The 18,160-nt window shown below is 32.5% G+C and overlaps 2 protein-coding genes across 2 annotated transcripts; one reads left to right on the top strand and one right to left on the bottom strand.

The window, feature by feature from the left end:
* Positions 1–145: 145 nt before the first annotated feature.
* On the bottom strand, positions 146–1,390 carry LOC113400480 (twist-related protein). Its single transcript, XM_026640056.2, has one exon. The coding sequence runs from the start codon at positions 1,384–1,386 to the stop codon at positions 523–525; it is 864 nt and encodes a 287-aa protein (XP_026495841.1). The 5' UTR covers positions 1,387–1,390; the 3' UTR covers positions 146–522.
* A 14,441-nt stretch (positions 1,391–15,831) lies between these two features.
* Positions 15,832–18,133, top strand: LOC113400613 (ATP-dependent DNA helicase PIF1). Its single transcript, XM_026640255.2, has 3 exons — positions 15,832–16,696; positions 16,770–16,933; positions 17,017–18,133. Exons 1-3 carry the CDS (start codon positions 15,943–15,945, stop codon positions 18,010–18,012), a joined length of 1,914 nt encoding a protein of 637 aa, XP_026496040.1. The 5' UTR covers positions 15,832–15,942; the 3' UTR covers positions 18,013–18,133.
* The last annotated feature ends 27 nt before the right edge of the window (positions 18,134–18,160 follow it).

The following is an 18,160-nucleotide window of genomic DNA, read 5'->3' as shown; positions in this document are numbered from 1 at the left end:
ATCACTTACCAGAATTTCAGTATTCAAAGTCACAAAAATTCATGAAAAGGTTGGAAGTTAATATAAAAAACGTGGAATCAGATTTTAGATAAAATTTTATTATCATTTTCATCTACCTACGATATCATGATTAATTTTGAAATCCGTTGAAACAATGTAATGCACAAATTTCTTAACAAATATCATGTTTAACATAATGTACATAATTGGAATTCACTTTTTATATTTACGTAAAGTCATTTTTGGTATACAGCTGTATATTTAAAACTTAACTAATGTCTTATAATACGTCTCAAATTATTCATTTAAATGAATTCCGTAATAATAACATTTTCGGGTATTCTAATAAAGTATCACATTTTCGTAATGATAGAAAATCTAAATCTAATTATTAAACCTAATTAGGTACCTATCTAATTTAATATTTCGATTTTTACAAATAATAAACATTTTATTATATTAGCATTATGGAATAAAATAAGCGTCTTTAGATCGATAAAGATCGTCTTAACAGTAATACTATCACGATTGCCCATTGGTCCACTCGCCTTCCATCCTCCACACTGAGAAAGCGTAACTTAACTTATCTTGAGCAAGATATTTTCCGTGCTCGCTTCCTGAATCGCTTCCGACGTCACTACTCGAAGACGACTCACTGTTAGACAGAATCTGATACAAGAACTCGATGTATTGTGTGGCCAGCTGGAGAGTTTGTATCTTCGACAACTTATCGCTAGGCAATGATGGAATGATTTGACGCAAACTTGCAAATGCTTCGTTTAAACTTTGTGTTCGTTGTCGTTCGCGAACGTTTGCCATAACTCGCTGTATCTGCATTTCTTCGAAAGATTGTGTTTTCTTTCGTGACGATTTCGATGATCGTTTTCTTGTTCGCCTTTGTTCTTCATTCTCATCACTGCGCTCCTCCGTCGAAGACCGGTATATGGTTTCTTCAATCTTCGGTAAATCGGTGGGCTCGTAATAATTGGTAACTCTGTCTTGTGAATTGGAATCGTCAAAGTAGAAGCTTCTGGAGAACTGTCTTTGACGTTGATCTGCAATATACATTTGGTCGTATGGTGGATATTGGGGCTGTTGATACTCTCTATCATCTCCGTCAAATATAACGTTCGATGGCCATGGCTGTTGAAGCTGAGGCCGCTCGGAACCGTTGCTCAAATCCATTAGATGCGTAGGCGACGATGGCGCGAAGCCCTGCATCTCCGCATCCCTTTTAACTTCCACTGGTGCGTAACCGTAATATCTGTCCTCTTCGAGGCAATCTTGATCTTCTTCACGTTTGATAAGTACTCTGTTATCACAACTTTCGTAACTCATAATTCGAGGTCCGAAAACCGGCAAACTGCTTAAGTTCTCGTGTAACATGCGCACGATGTAAGCGCAAGCGCTTGTAGTTACGGACTGAAAGAAGTCTTGCGCGATCCGCCCCTACCCGTCCCTTCATTGACAAGATACAAAAAAATAACCATTTCCACTGAGCGGGCTCTGATGCGCCTCCCGCCCAGTGCGCCGCCTCCTACTTACGACTGCGACTTTGTATGCGGCAGAAAGAGACAGCGATATACGAGTCGATCGTTTTCTGTTTATCTTGTCCGTCATCTCAGAAATGTATTTACTGATTATACATAGATTTATAGATATTGGTTTGGTCGCCATAACTGATCGCATCGGTAAATGTGCATCCTGTCAGACTTTAGTGTTTAACGTAGGTACTGATCATTTTAAATGGATATGGGTTTCTAATAAATGCGGCGCGTAATATACCCACCGTGTTCCTTACTATATTTGTTTTTTATAATCAAAGATTCTCTGTTAATTGGGATTTGATAAGTTCAAAATACCTACTTATTAATTTAAATTTTGTTTAAACCTTAAGTAAACTTAACACCAACCAAAAAAAAAGAGAAAAATCGGCGCCACCCTTGCTTGAAAGTTTTTATGTCGTCTCGTCGCTCGGTCGCCCGTATTAGGTACTAAAAATATCCTTGACGTAATCGGACCAAGGAGTCGATCCCACGGGCAGACCCGCTACGATCATGCCTTTACACGAATAATATAAATATTTAATATACATATTTGTCTAGCGCTCGACAGATTGCTTTGACGGGAGTCTGGACAGTATCAAAGGTAAGGCGGTATCACTAAAAGAACGCTATGGATATGTTTAGTATCACAAAGTATTCGATTTTATCATCTTAATTTTTAATATATATATTATAAAACGTATGTTTATATTTAAGAGTTTTTTTTTAAATTAATAGTAGATCAGTTAAATTTCAAATTTAACGGAACTTTTTTATTTTATGCGCCGATGTCTCATGAACTGGTTTATTTATTTTTTTAACTATAGTAATACTTTAAAACTGTTTTGATAGATTTCGTTAACTATATTAATGAAACTAAAATGTATAAGATTTACACTACATTATTACATCATACCTAATGTAATTAAGAAGTTATGAAATCTTTCCAAACTTACATACATAATAATAACTTATATAATATTAGAAATAATATAAATGCGTGATTAAAAACGCAACGTGACTTGTTAAAGTATTAGATGTATTTATATTATTTTCGTACATGTAAGGGTTATTTAACTTTTGGAGTATTTCGGGAATAATTACCAACCGCAGCAGTGACGAACCCAACGATATATTTAGAGGATCATTATTGAATACATATTTTTAATTTCCTTTGAACTAAAACGATATTGTATTAGCATACAGTACTTAATCGTATGTTTCCTTAAATAGTGATCGATTATAAATGTTTATATTTAAGTTATGGTGTCGAAATTTTTTATCACCTTTTAAAGGTTTTTTTTGAGAAATTCTTATATTTTTATATATACCTATTTATCGTGGATGAAATATAATTCAGATTATTTTGGTCCTATTAGCTTTGTGAAAAAATTAATAGATATAGACATGACATGACATGAGTTATTTCTGCATGTATAAGATCAGTCAGATTTTACCTTGATAACAAAATACGGTGTAGACATTTTGAAAATTCCTGATACCTAACGATTCTCTATACAAAGTGTGTTAGAGTGCTTTCGTAGATCCGTAGATTTGCCAGTGTTCGTCAAAAAAAAAAAACGATCTTACTATATGATACAATTTTTCCTCTGCATAGATACATGGACCACCTGAATGTTAAAATTTTAGTAACTATAATTTTTATTTATAGTTACACAGTTCGTATCTGTTTTCCCACCCTTACTGTTTGAAGAATAAACTTTTTTAATCGCAGACCATTTCCAATGTAATCTACATTTATTATATGTATCTAGATAAATGCCTTATTTTAAATCAACGTATCAAATGTGACGTAATCCTAATTAAAAAAAGATACAGTCGAACACAAGCTACGAATATTAATTGTGGCCGAAAATTGTGCCACTATCAATCGGGAAAATTTTGGCGATAAAGTTAATAAAGATTCATCTTTCTTTTTACAAATAATAGTCAACACATGAAAACGAATGAAAATTATTTTCAATCATTTGAACATTTTTTTTTATATTAAGAAATCAATACTAAATGCATAAGGCACATGCATTTAAGCGCACGTTTTACGTTAGGTACCTATTTAATAAATAATATCATTTAATTAGTAATATTTAGCATATATTATTAATAATAATAATGACTAAATAAAACCATAGCCTTAAAAACAGTCTAATGTGATTAGATAAGTGCTTAATTTAAAAATAGCAAACCATGATCGCCATAATTAAAACAAATAATACTATGTATTATACACCTTAAGTTATGAAGATTATGATTTAGTAAATAATCCATGTTTAGGTTTAGCTTAATTAAGAGTATTTGGTAATATTTAACTCTTATAAATTTTCTTATACTATATGAACTATTTTTACAAAAAAATATTGAATATATAAATAAACTCATCGATAAAGATTCAAGAATTCAAGATCAAATAAAGGTATCCTACATAATTAAACATTTATAAACAAATATTTCAAGATTATTCTCTGTTTGGATTGTTCAATTGTCAAGATATGTGTAGATAATCATAAAAATAAGGATTTTCAATACTATTATAGCATTTAAATTTGCATGTCTGATTAGGACCTATTAAAAACACCCAAGCTTTTGAGATTAGCACTAATTATTTTTTTATATACGTATTATATATAAATATACTATATATACTAGTATGAATAGGTATATAAATGCTCTGGTTGATTTTTCATATCGTACACACGATAACTACAATTTTATATAGAAGTGCGAAACGCTTCTGCAGGATTTAAAATTCCTATTTAATTGCGTATGACTCACTGTCAACATCTGCTGAACACTCGGGGGAATCTCTAAAATATTTTTGCTTCATTCATAAACTTAAATGCTCTTACCGTTATCTAAAACTTTTGAGTTTCTCACGTTTTTAGTTTTAGTCTGATAACATTTAAGAACTTATAAAAAAAAAATCTTGTGTACTTTTTACAAGTTCTAAATAAATAAGTCAGACAAGCCGAACGTTAAATACATATACTTCTAGAACTAAAAAGTACAGTAGAAAACCGATTGTCCGGACGCCGATAAACCGAATCGCCAATTATCCGAATCGATCCTAAGCGTAATATAAAAAATCAAAACTAAGTATTTTTATTTTGTTATAACACAACTTGTTACTCGCTGGAGTCCAGATATATTTCAACTGTTATTGTTGTAGAACTGTGTTTGTTAAATTGAATAAAGTTTATTCTATGTGTGACAGCCCGTTATTCTTTATTACTAGTCAATGTCCGAATCCGAATCCGAATTAATAGGGACCGGAGTCGATTCGGATAGTCGGCGTTCTACTCTACTGTACATACAATAATATTAATTTCAGGTATACAACGCTATATCTAATATAGAGAGACTTACAGTTTATTATAGTGAAACCTTCGCCAAAGTGACGGACATTTAAAAAATATAGTTTTAATAATCCATCGACACGTGAGGTTTAGTAATTATAAACAATAAGAATGTATATTCCAGACGTTACGAAAATTATAAGTTGTCTTGAATCCTTCTTGTGTACTTAGATAAAACACGTCATTCCCTTATTAGAAGTGGTACAGATGTTTTAACCAAGAGATTAACGCCTAGCGAGTTTATTTTGTTAAGAGTTTTACGACACCACCGTTTATTTTCAAACTTTACAAGTTTGTGCTTGTAAGTGACACCTGCTTGAGATAACTAGAATAATCAGCAATGCCTTTAAAAGGCATTGGGACTATACGTTTTTAGCATTAGGACACATTTTTATTAAATTTATACAGATAATAGAAAACACATAGTACAAAATCTATACCCTACCTACGATGTATTATTTTAAGAAATGTAGAATATAATAGTAGTTAAGACATGTATTTATACACATAGGTATTTTTATATCTATGTGTAATAAAACTTACTACTTTTCACGTAAATCTTTTGGTTGGATAATGCGGTTAAATTTGATTTTAATAGAACGTCGTCAGTAGGTAGTTATTTCGAAATATATTCTGAGAAATTAAACAATATTATAATAAGTACGCCCGTCTGTATATAACAATAAAATACGGAAAACGCTCATTCCCACGCAAACTTAGTCCACAGCTGCGTGCAGTATGCCAAAAATAGTGACATGATGACCATTGTTTCATAATAAAAACGGAGATTAGGTTCTAAACGGCAATATCGTAATAAATAATAAAACGTCTTGGAAATGTTCAGTGCCATAAAACATCTGCGAGCCTTCGGCAGCTGTAGAGGAAAATACGTCACACGTGTGCCCAATCTATAGACTAAACCCATTACCTGTTGCTCTTGCGCTGATAAGAAACTATTGTTTGTTAATTCGTCGATTTCCAAATATCAATGCTACTCAACATCTGGTGAACTTTTTACTTTTTTAAATAAAGGTATTACAATTTTTAAGAATTAGACCAAAAGATGATCCGTTTCTAACTACCGCATTATCTAGTTCCACACAGACGTTTGTAATATTTGTTATTTAGGAGCTTAGTAACAACTTATTTGTTTTATATTATATAAAGTAAAAAATAAAAGCTTAGTTTAGTGCTATTAATTGACAATAGAAATTAAAAGTATTATAATATTTTATTGATAAAACTAACTAGATAGCTATTAGTGATAATGCCGCTTAAGGTGCAGTTTTATTTTTCATATACTTATTTTTCACGTACTTATCGTTTGTGTAAGTAGGTAATTGAGTGAAATAAAGTTTCGATGTATTTGTCTATGAAGGTACTACAATATATCAAACTAAAGTATTTTCCTGTCTAATTCGCTTGATAATAGAAATATTAGTATTTGTAATTAAAAATAATTAAAATAATATTGTTCTTTCTTCTCCAAAACGTTATCGACATCTATATCAAACATGTCGCTGTAAGAGCGCGATTGAGTAAAAAACAATGTAGCATTCAATCTTTTGAATTTATTTTAAAAGTCAACATAATAAATACCACTTAGTAATTAGAATTTATGTAAACTATCAGTTTTTAATAAGAAATTCACAATATGTTTAGAAATTCAAATGCCTAAATAAAATACTTTTAAAATTTGTGCGTTACTATGACTACGGATTTCAGGGTACACCTCCAGTGAGTTGATCGCAGATGCGTCCCATATGTGGTGCTCTCTCTCGACGCCGACGACGCATGAATATGTAGTCCATCACTTGTATAATATACCAGGGATAGTCTAGTTTATATGAGTGATAATTTAAAATATATGTTTATTATATATTGTAAATTCAATATTACAAGAAATATTTGTATTAATAATAATTTAAATAAAATATCCTTTGACAAATCGCATCACTATTTTCTCATTAAGTTTGTATTTTATTTTAAAACAGTATTTTATCATTGTTTTATGTTTTGTATGATATGAACTAGGATTATTAAGAGAGATTGTTCTTTTATCCTTCTATTCCTAATTAGTAGATCCTAATGAGGTATGTAGCGTGGTCACAGCAATGTCACCCTGCATTGTCCGGCGCGTTCACACGAATTGTTTTGTTTCAGCAGATGCATGTAACGCAACCCCGCGGGCCTACCTACTCGGAACTATGCCAACTACCTAATTACATGCCATGGGCTAATCTAAACATCTAGCTATTTGCCCACTGCTCTTAATTTATATTATATTAATGTTATAGTAAAATGAAAAAAGAAAAAACCGTTTAATTCAATCAAATATAGTTGCTAATTACATTCGACTGTTGTTTGAAAAAAATTAGAAATGTATTTGTTTCATACGTTTGAATTAATTGTTTTCCTCGGGTCAAATTTGGATAGCACAAATATTCTGCTTTATACAGTTTACGATGTTCATGGTTAGTGCCCCGCTCCTAAGAGTCGCAGCAAAAAGCTTTATTCTATCATATATATCTTATTAAAATGACTATCTCCTTTAAAAATAATTATTTAAAACGAAGTACCTACCTAGTTTTTGAGATTAGCGAATTCGAGCATAATGACTTTAAAGCTTTTTTTAATAGTAGCTAGCGACCCGCCCCGGCCTCGCACGGGTGCAATACTGATACTAAATATACTACAGAATGACATTATATACAAAGTTCATAGCTTTTTATCATTAGACAATACAAACCGTATGTCCTTGCGTTTTAAATCTGTAATATCTTCGAAAATATTCATTTAAATTACATGCTGTAATATAGGTCAATAGACCTATTTTAAATGCACGATGTATTTAAGGTATTTAATTGGATAATAATTAATTCTGTATTGCTAAAAACCGCTTCGAAAATAAGCCATTAATTCTATTAAAAAGTGAAGAATAAAAAACTGTTATTGTGGGATATCCCTAAGAGATAGACCTTTTTAAGGTGTACAATTCTGTACTACATTATTTTGATCTATCTTGTAGGGTTCTGCCAGCGTTTGCAATGTAAGTGCAACTAATAATAACAAAAAATGTGTTTATTTACGACATGACATTAGTAAACTCTAAAATGATCAGTGTTTGTCTACTATATTGTGCATGTACATATGTTTATACAGTACATATGTCTATGTATTGCTCATATAAACCTTCCTCTTGAATCACTCTATCTATTAAAGAAAAACCGCACCAAAATCTGTCGTGTAATTTTAAAGATCAAGGTATACATACACAGCGACAGACAGCAATAAGCGACTTTGTTTTAAACTATGTAATGATAAAGATTAATTTTTAATCGCACTCGTACTTAAAGATTAATATTATTTCGCTGACTAAATACCTATCTATTTAATCGGCGGAAGTTTTATGATTTTGAAGTATTTCTCATATTTATGAGAAAAAATACATGAATATTAAAGTGCAACAGTCGCGATGCCATTTCAGAAGGCATTTAATTTAACACGTATTAAATTTTGCATTCAATACGTGTTAAATTAAAAAATATATTAATCCAAATCTGGCCCAAGCCAGTGAATTTTCAAGTGCTTATATTGTGGTGATTTAGGAAAACATCGTGAGTTACATGAGTTTTCTTTAGTATTATTTTTCTTTGATTCTTCATCACCCTGTTCTGGAGCAGTGTAGTGGAATAAGCTTCGAAGCCTCTTTTTATCAGGCGATGATCAATGCCTAGTGATGGGTCTACTATACGCGCTATTAATTCTAGTTTTACCAAACCTATTAACTGCTTTCATTAAACGAAATTCACAACATATTATATAAATATGTATGACAAACCTGAGGATGAGATGGGTAAGTACACAGTGTGAGATGAGCATAATTTAAAAGTATGAATAATCTAGGTAATCGCCAAACAGTCGCGTAAACACACCAACGTGTCCACAAAACAGTATGCTAATTCTCAGTAATGCGTGTATGGACTGTGCCCATTTCCTGTATGCATCTCTTTCATGTGTCTCGCCGTAGCCTTCCTGCTACAGTTGTAGTTATTGAAGCGAATTGTTCACCTTTTAAATAACTATATCTAAAATAGATTTCCCTGATTCAATTTTGCGTCATCATCAAGACGAGAAGAATGAGATTAACAATGACTTATATGTACAGTACCATATTAGTACATGAAAGAGTAGATTTATTGTAATAAGTAAGAGTTGTTATCATTAAAGTCGTTTTAAAAGTATTAACTATCTAAAATAGTAAATAAACATAAATGTATAATTTCTATGTTAGTATTATCTATTTCCTACTTGTATTTATAGTTATTCGCGAGAAATTTTTCATTGTGTATTTTTTTTTAAATGTTTATGTAGTATTTACTTATTCAAATAAGAACCAAGAGCCAAGAAATAATAGTGAGGAAGTAGTAAAAGTAATGTAGCTGTCACTCAACAAGAAATCCCAATCGATTTGTCAATTGTAAAGTGTTAGCTTATTAGAATGTATTTTTGTATATCAAATTTTTTGTCTCTTTGTAACGAGCGTTAACCGCCATCTTGAAAATTAGTTTTTGCAAATATAACTTTTATGGAACGTCTCACTGTAAAATAGTAAAAATATAAACGAAACAAAATATTATTTATTCGAGTAAGATTTCCAAGGTCTCTTATCTTATCTTATCTCATATATTTTTTTATACGTACACGTACGTAAAAAAGTACCTAAGTATAAGTTCAAAAATATCTAAAATTACTTGTTCAATTCAATTGTTCAATTGTTGTTTATTATTATTAGGATCAAATCCCAGACTATACCCAGTAAATAATTAGTGTTGAGAAGTTATCAATGCATATACTACCTTTGGAGAGTAGCCGATCGTCTTGCGCCTGAATTCTATCCAGTCGCGCCGGAGCTTTCTCCCCTTATTTGATGTGAATCACGAGTAGATAGTGCACCTGTGCATTAATTTATACTCTGTAATATTTCCTACATAGTTGGCCATTTTAGTTAAGAATGATGTGATGAATGATACCATAGCCGAAATCGGTCAGAAGGATCTCCTAGTAAACTCATGCAATATCTGTGTTTATTACACATAAATTGAATATTTCTTAAATTATTGACACACACACAGACAGATGGTTGTAAACGGGCTTCTTGAAGGCAACTTGTTACCAGCGCCAACAGACATCGGAATTGTAAGAAAGATTATTCCCTAGCATTTCTATCATCCAGACTGGCTCGTATAATATGGCTCGTACTGCCAATAAATAAGTTAATCGGATAATCTTAATCTAATCCAATAACTTAATTAAATAATATCAAAAATGTACTGGAAATAATTATTACGAAGAATTTATCCGTATAGGTACGTTTGCCGAGAGAATGGTACTCATCGACTTTAATTCTTTCAACGCTAAATATTTCCAAATGATCGTGAAAATAAGTATATTTGCTTTGAAAGCAAGAAGCGTTGATACGTTTAGTACCGGCTTCCGTTCAGATTTCGCGTGTTAATAAAATATTATTGCTACGATATTGGTACCTTTATAACAAACACACTAAAATATCACAATAAACTTATATATTTAGCTTTAATGTTATTTTAGTATCAAATTGTTAATAATGTTATATTTTAAGAGTTGTTAATATGTAGGTATATCGAGAAAATAATAAATAATTGTTGTAAGTTTATAATATTCTATGTTGCGTCTGGTAAATTATTAAAAAAATGAGAGGATAATTCTATTTATTTACCTTTATTACAGGAGTACCTATCTACTTACAGACTACAGTCCAGTATCTCTACTTACAGTAAGGCGTAACCTTAATTTGTCCCTGATAAGTAACTTCAAATTATACAAAATATTTTAAAAAATGTCCTTCAGCTGTCATGGAATGATTACAACAAAGCTTTCAACACTTAACAGGGGTTATGCGTACCTACTCATTGCGAAAACATATTTATAATCTCAGTTTTTCCTTGATATTTAGTATTATTATAAGTTATCGTAATGCCAGATTTGGCTTATGAACAAATTGAATAATATTAAAAATTTTGTTTTACTTGGTTATGCTTACGAACAATTATGTTTGAGTTTCTTAACTGCAAAGTGCTTGGCGACACGATACTATGATAAATCGAAATTTGCTCGTTTATTGACGTTTTTGCTAATACTAATTGTAAATACTAGTTGTATTAACAAAAACGTCAATAACATCTTTTACAGTATAAAAACATCGGTTTAATCAACATTTGGCGGTAGAAGATATTCTAAACAGGAATTCTTAGTAGATATTATTGTATTCTGGTGTGAAGGTTGAGTGAGCCAGTATAACACGCACAAGGGACATAACATCTTAGTTCCCAAGATTGGTGTGGAATAGTTAAAATTTCTTACTGTGCCAATGACTGTGGGCAGTGGTCACCAGATACCATAAGGCGGCGCAATTGCTCGTCATCAAATCAAAATTTATTTTTTAATTTCTGATTTGCTGGCTGTTTAATTACCGTTCTCTACCTTCTCAAACTTTCGATAGAAATTTAAATACCTAATTATAATTTACTATCCATAAAAAGAAACGTCGTAAAAGCAGACCGTTAAAGCTGAAGTCGATATTTCCTTAATTATTTATTTCTTATTTTTATGCTACACTTACATTGATTGTACAGCATTGCCCAATATTTTGATAAAATATATTATTTTCGAATTATAATCACTAACCGTAATCGGAGAAAAATTGACCTACTTAGTCAGTTAGTAGTAGAGGTAATGTTTTGATTTGATGTTTATTTGCCTTTGATTATGAGCTTTAACAATTATAGTGAAAACACGTACTTGCTGTACCGGCGATACATCACACGAGTTGACTGATGATCTCATATGTCATTTGGCATCGCGGATTGGTTACTGTCACGGTAGGCTTTTGAAATATAGCATGTGTAATGAATTTCAGGAGCGTCTGCGACTCGCGACCGCGCTTACGTCATCCTGGAGTGTCCGGATTTCAGCACAGTGGGGCTCAGTAGCTATAAAACAGTTGTCTCTGTGATGCTATCAAATTTCTTAGTTTAAACCGTACGCCGAAAAATATAGTATACGTTTTTAATTAGAACAATTTAATTCGGAACTTAATTATCAATAATTTTATAGGTTTAGGTATAGAAATCTAGTTTATGAGAATACATCATTCATCATCATTCCTACTACGTAATATTACATAATATTGTTAAAATTCAAAATGTTTTGACTCAAGCGGGAATCAAACACACAGCTGAGTTAGATGTTCATCATTTGAAATAATATTGAAACAAATAAGAAAATTTAAATTTTAACAATATTTCCATGTAAGTAGGTACATAAGTTTGTATTTAACATGTAACTTGTATTTTAAGATGCTATGTTACGAATTGCGTTATAGGCACTTAATACATATTCATATGTAAGTCCATTAAATAATTAGTAAAACTTAATCTATTATAAAACTTCAATTAGGCTGCATTTGGAAATACATATTGGTATATTTTTGTTTACCTCTAACTGCGTGTTTATCTTTAGACGCTTTTACGGGCCGACGATGAATTATTAGCTGTCTGCTAAATGACAGCTTGTCTCCGGCAATGAAATAAAATTAAATAGAAGTTAAATACGTATAGTAAATTCAATGAGAATTTTATATTTAAATTCGCTATAGCCGAAGCGAGGACTCTCCAAAAGATTGATGCTTCAGAGTAGGTACTAAAATATTTGTTTTTTCAATGCTTGAATATAACAATAAGTGTTAAACAATAAACCGCAAATCTGGCGAAAATTAATAAGATTAACTTTGAAGTTAGAAAAATTAATATTTTATTTATAAAAAAAATAAAATCTATTCTGACTGAAGTATTCCGAGCGCTTCATCCGCCTTTTATTTTATAATCTGAGACAATAATGAAAGTAACAAAAATGAAACTTAAATATTTGTATTTTTCTTATTTGAATAAGATTCGTTACGGTTACGTTAAAACTTGACGAAAAGTTGATTAGACCGGAGTTATGAGAGTTATCCGCTTAACGTAGATACATAATATACCGTAAAAGTCTCACGTTCCATCGTGATCACTTGGAGCTCAGTCATGGTACCCACTACTGACACTACTTTTTAATAACTACAGAGGACAATAGCAGAAAATCTCTTAGAATATGCACTGCTGATACACACCCTCAAAAATCCTATTATACATAATTTTAAATTTAATATTCTTATTTAAGATTGAATTATTCATCATCAGCATGCTGCTGTCCACTGCTGGACATAGGCCTCCCCTAGAGCGCGCCACGTTGCTCGGTCCTCTGCTTCCCTCATCCATCTTCTATCGGCGATCCTGCGAATGTCGTCGGACCGGCGGGTCGGAGGTCGCCCTACTTTACGCTTACCGAGACGCGGTCTCCACTCTAGGACTCGTCTGCTACAGCGGCCATCGGTCCTACGACAGATATGGTCAGCCCACTGCCACTTCAGCTTGCTGATTCTCCGAGCTATGTCCGTTACTTTGGTTCTCCCACGGATAACCTCATTTCTGATTTTATTCGCGAGAGAGAACCTAACATAGCTCGCTCCATCGCCCGCTGCGTGACCTTTAAGTTGTGGACTAACACCACTGTCAGTGTCCACGTCTCGGCACCATAATCACCGGTAGGACGCAATGCTCAAACACTTTCGTTTTCAAGCATTGTGGAATCGCCGACGTAAGACCCGACGAAGCCTGCCGAATGCTGCCCAGCCCAACCGAATCCGCCTATCAGCCTCCCTCTCAAAGTTGTGCCGGCCTAGTTGGATAGTCTGGCCGAGGTAGATGTAATCCTGCACAACCTAGAGGGGGATGCTGTCGACAGATATCGGTCCCGGCACGACATGTTCATTGAACATGATCTTGGTTTTGGCAAGTTCATGTCTAGACCGACCCGCCGGGAGGACCTATATAGGTCGTCCAGCATTCCGCGAAACTCTTCCAGCGTCTCTGCAAAAATGACTATATCGGCCGCGAAACGAAAATGTGAGATGCGCTCTCCATTGACGTTGACGCCTCGTGCAGTCCAATTCAGAGTATTGAAGACGTCCTCTATCGCGTTGGTGAACAGTTTTGGAGATAATACCTCCCTGTCTCACCCCGCGTCGGAGCTGAATCGGTCTTGTTCTCTGGTCCTGAACTTGCACGGTCACCGTCGCAGTGTTGTAGAGACATCTCAACACCTCGATATATCGCCAGTCGATATGACATCGCTGCAGAGATTCCAGAACAGCCCAGGTTTCGATGGAGTCGAAGGCTTTCTCGTAGTCCACAACCACATCTTCCAGGACAAGAGTTATCACATAATTTTTTATGTCTCTGTTTTCTATTACCGTCCGGTATAAGGATGTAAGTCGGTACAAATCCAATTGCCGCCTCTCAGTTTCTGTCATATTTAATCTTGTGTGCATGTAAAAAAGTTTAATATGAGTTAAAATAAATACATGAAAAATTCAAATAAAACGTTTTAGCCGCGTGTACCGAGAAGCAGTAAACGTAGAAGATAGCTATGTGTATGCGCGAGTGTAGCACGCCACGACGAGTGCTACGTTCTCCCTTTGTGAGGGCTCGGCGCAGTATGCCAATTTCTGCGCTGCGATTCAATGTTGATAGGTAATTTTAGAAAAAAAAACTAAAGAAATTTAAATCAAACAAATAGTTTTTCACTCCTCAAAGACTTAAACTTTATAATTGCATTTGTTTTTATTCAGTTAACAATGTAGTTTTCTAGAAATAACATGAAGTTTGAAGCTTGATATTGTACATTTAGCTTGGTTTTCTTTCCTTTTTTTTCTCTAAAATAATATACATTCTTTTTATCAATATATTCTTACAGAAATATCTATGATAACTTTTGTTTTCAAAACATTACATTCTGTTTAGAAATGCCTTTTATATTTTACTTGAAATCCGCCTCATTTAAAAAGTTTCAAGCGTTTTAATAAATAAATTTCAAAAACTGAAACAGCATTGGTTCTGTAAAGGGTAAAACAAAGTTGTTCTATTCAATCTATCTCGGCATGTTATTCGTGTAAAAGATATACAACAGCGTGGCAATACGGAACCACGAGGGACTCCAGCGCCATTTAGGAAGAGAGGACAGTAAGTAAAAATAGAACTACAAAAAGTTGTAATCTCTGTAATCTATATATTATGATAACTTATAATGTTTGGTCAAAATACTTGATAAATGTTAAAAGAGTTTTGCATTTGGGAAATATAAAATACCTTTTGAAAAGTATTTTGTTTAAAATACAAAATACTTTCCTCGAAAAACATTTAAATAGAAATAGTTATATAATATAACTATTTCAAATAGGTTCCATATCTGGACGTAATTTGCTAAAATCTTTGAAGTAATTAGAGTTATAGTTGACTTTCGAGAACTGTCATTTTTAGACTGTTCCGTGTAAGTACCGATCCGATAGCGTGCGGTACTAAAATTGTATAGGCTATCTGCTTTTGATTGTATCTCTATAGCGGTATCTCTTAAGTAGATAAGCGGTTCAGTTTATAAGTAAAAATAATATGATGTTACCATTTTTTTTAATGATATTCTTTAAATCACAATATTGTATTGATCTGTTTATAAAGTCTGAGCTTTCATCATTTGGTGAAATTAATTTTTCGTTATTAGATACATACATTATTTATCAACTGTGCTTCAATGTTTTATAAAAGTATTTAAAGTTAGTTCACTGTTTTTATTTTAAATTAACAAAATTCGCTCTTAAAAAGAAATTCAAAAAAGATGTTGTCTCTGACTTCTTTTAGATTTATCTGTGGGAAAACGATGTTTTTTTAAATATCTGTGAAGACAAATGTAATGTAGAGTAATGTGTAATTGTGTATAATTGTATATGTGTATACGATATGAGCGCGCGCAATTATGGTATCAATGTGGTGTTTTATTTAAAAAATAATGTATTAAAATTATTAAATAGAATTAAATAAGTTATTAATTATACAACAATGGAGTCTGGAGAATCTTTTTTATCATGTGCCGTAACAGTAGAATGGACAACACCACAAGGATCTATAATAAGAAAAGTAAATTATAAGACTGCATCTATTCGTTTAATTCGAAATGAATTTCGCGAAATGTTTATGGAAATATCAAGCGAAAAACAGACTAATATTCGACTAGCACTAAAAAGTATAAATGTTTTTAAAAAGTTTATGGCGGAAGGTAAAGCAAGTATCAAATTTCAAGAAGCAGGATGCACTCTTTTTGTATCAAATGCACCACCAATTAATTTAGTTTCGTTTTTGAGGACAATTTTTGTCAAAATGTCTGGTGACAAGGACCAAGCGGCAAATAAGACACCATCCAAACAGACTATGAGAGCTAAGTTATTAAGTGGTAAGGCACAAGCTTTTGAAGATATAAGTCCTATAACAGTAGCAGATATATCTAATGCTAAAAGCAAGATCAGTAAAGCAACAACAACGACTCCTTCTCCGCCTTCTAAAAAGCGAAAATTAGAAGACATCAGCAGAGGTCCTGCACCCAAAAAATTGTACTCTCCATCTCCATTAACAACTACTAGTTCTTTAAATAAAGAACAACAGAGAGTTTTAGAAGCTTGTCTTAGTGGAAAGAATATATTTTTTACTGGATCTGCGGGTACAGGGAAAAGTTTCCTTTTAAAAAGAATAGTTTCTGCCTTACCTCCAGATGTCACAATGCCAACAGCATCTACTGGAGTTGCAGCTTGTCACATAGGTAAATGTATCTATATTTTATTTTTGTGAAGATAATTTATTGATGATTTTGCACTAATAAGTTTTTCTTTTAGGTGGAACAACTCTTCATGCATTTGCAGGTATTGGTGATGGTAGCGGAACATTAGAAAAATTGTGTGAAAAAGCAATTAAACTACCATTGGTTGCTCAAAAATGGAGAAAATGCAAGCACCTTATAATAGATGAAATATCAATGGTAGATGGGATGTATTTTGAGGTAATTTTTGTAATATAATAAACATTTAATTTGTTTATTAGATGTCTGAAATACTATCATTTGTCCCTTTTATATAATTACAGAAGTTGGAAGCAGTAGCAAGACATGTTCGCAAGAATGATAAACCATTTGGGGGTATTCAGCTTATTCTATGTGGAGATTTCTTACAATTGCCTCCAGTAGTAGATAAAGAAAAATCAGCCAAAAGATTTTGCTTTCAAACATCATGCTGGGAAAAATGTGTAGAACTTTGTTTTGAATTAAAAGAAGTTCATAGGCAAACAGACGAAGAATTTATCTCAATCCTCAATAGTATTAGAATAGGGCGTGTAACAAAAGAGATTAATGAACGCCTTTTACAAACAGCTTCACAAAAAATCGAAAGTGATGGAATTCTCGCTACAAGACTTTGTTCTCATACTAATGACTCCAAAATGATAAATAATTCGAAATTACGAGATTTAGATGGTGAGGAAAAGTTATTTTCGGCACAAGATAGTGATAATGCAACCACACTTCTTGATATGCAGACAGTTGCACCTTCAAAACTACTTCTAAAAGTAGGTGCTCAAGTGATGTTACTTAAGAATATAAATGTAAATGCAGGCTTAGTTAATGGTGCCAGGGGTGTTGTAGTTAGATTTGAGGAAGGTTTGCCTGTTGTTAGATTTAAAAATAAAAAAGAATATACAGCAAGAACAGAGAGATGGTATGTGAAAAATTCCAATGGATCTCTGCTTTGTCGTCGACAAGTTCCCTTAAATTTGGCATGGGCATTTTCAATACACAAATCACAAGGTTTGACATTAGATTGTGTAGAAATGTCTCTTTCTAAAATATTTGAGGCAGGACAGGCATATGTAGCTCTAAGTAGAGCACAAAGCTTAGAGACTCTAAGAGTTTTAGATTTTGATTCTCGTCATGTGTGGGCTAATCCAGATGTACTAGAATTTTACCAGAGATTTAGACGACGTTTACAGCAAATGGAACTCATTCCCCTTGGAAGGCCTTTAACTGACAAGACAAATAAAAAGAAGACACTTAGACAAATTTTAGAAAAGCAGCTGAACAGAAAATGAGACTAATTTTTTTTAAGACTGAAAACTGTTTATTCTTCTTTTAACAGAAGATATTAGCTTAAATTTATACATAATTACTTTTTATAATAATTGAAATGGATGTAATCAAGGTTAAATATTATTAATAAAACTATTATACATATTAATA

The sequence above is a fragment of the Vanessa tameamea genome, chromosome 17 (genome assembly GCF_037043105.1).
Source record: "Vanessa tameamea isolate UH-Manoa-2023 chromosome 17, ilVanTame1 primary haplotype, whole genome shotgun sequence".
In the NCBI taxonomy this organism is placed as follows: Eukaryota; Metazoa; Arthropoda; class Insecta; order Lepidoptera; family Nymphalidae; genus Vanessa; species Vanessa tameamea.
This window is presented reverse-complemented; position numbering and strand designations above follow the sequence as displayed.

Bases quoted from the DNA above. Each gene is read 5' to 3' on its own strand.
- LOC113400480 (XM_026640056.2), bottom strand. From the start codon at position 1,386: ATGTTACACGAGAACTTAAGCAGTTTGCCGGTTTTCGGACCTCGAATT.
- LOC113400613 (XM_026640255.2), top strand. From the start codon at position 15,943: ATGGAGTCTGGAGAATCTTTTTTATCATGTGCCGTAACAGTAGAATGG. The intron at 16,697-16,769 runs GTAAATGTATCT...TTTTTCTTTTAG, and splicing joins AGTTGCAGCTTGTCACATAG to GTGGAACAACTCTTCATGCA. The intron at 16,934-17,016 runs GTAATTTTTGTA...ATATAATTACAG, and splicing joins TAGATGGGATGTATTTTGAG to AAGTTGGAAGCAGTAGCAAG.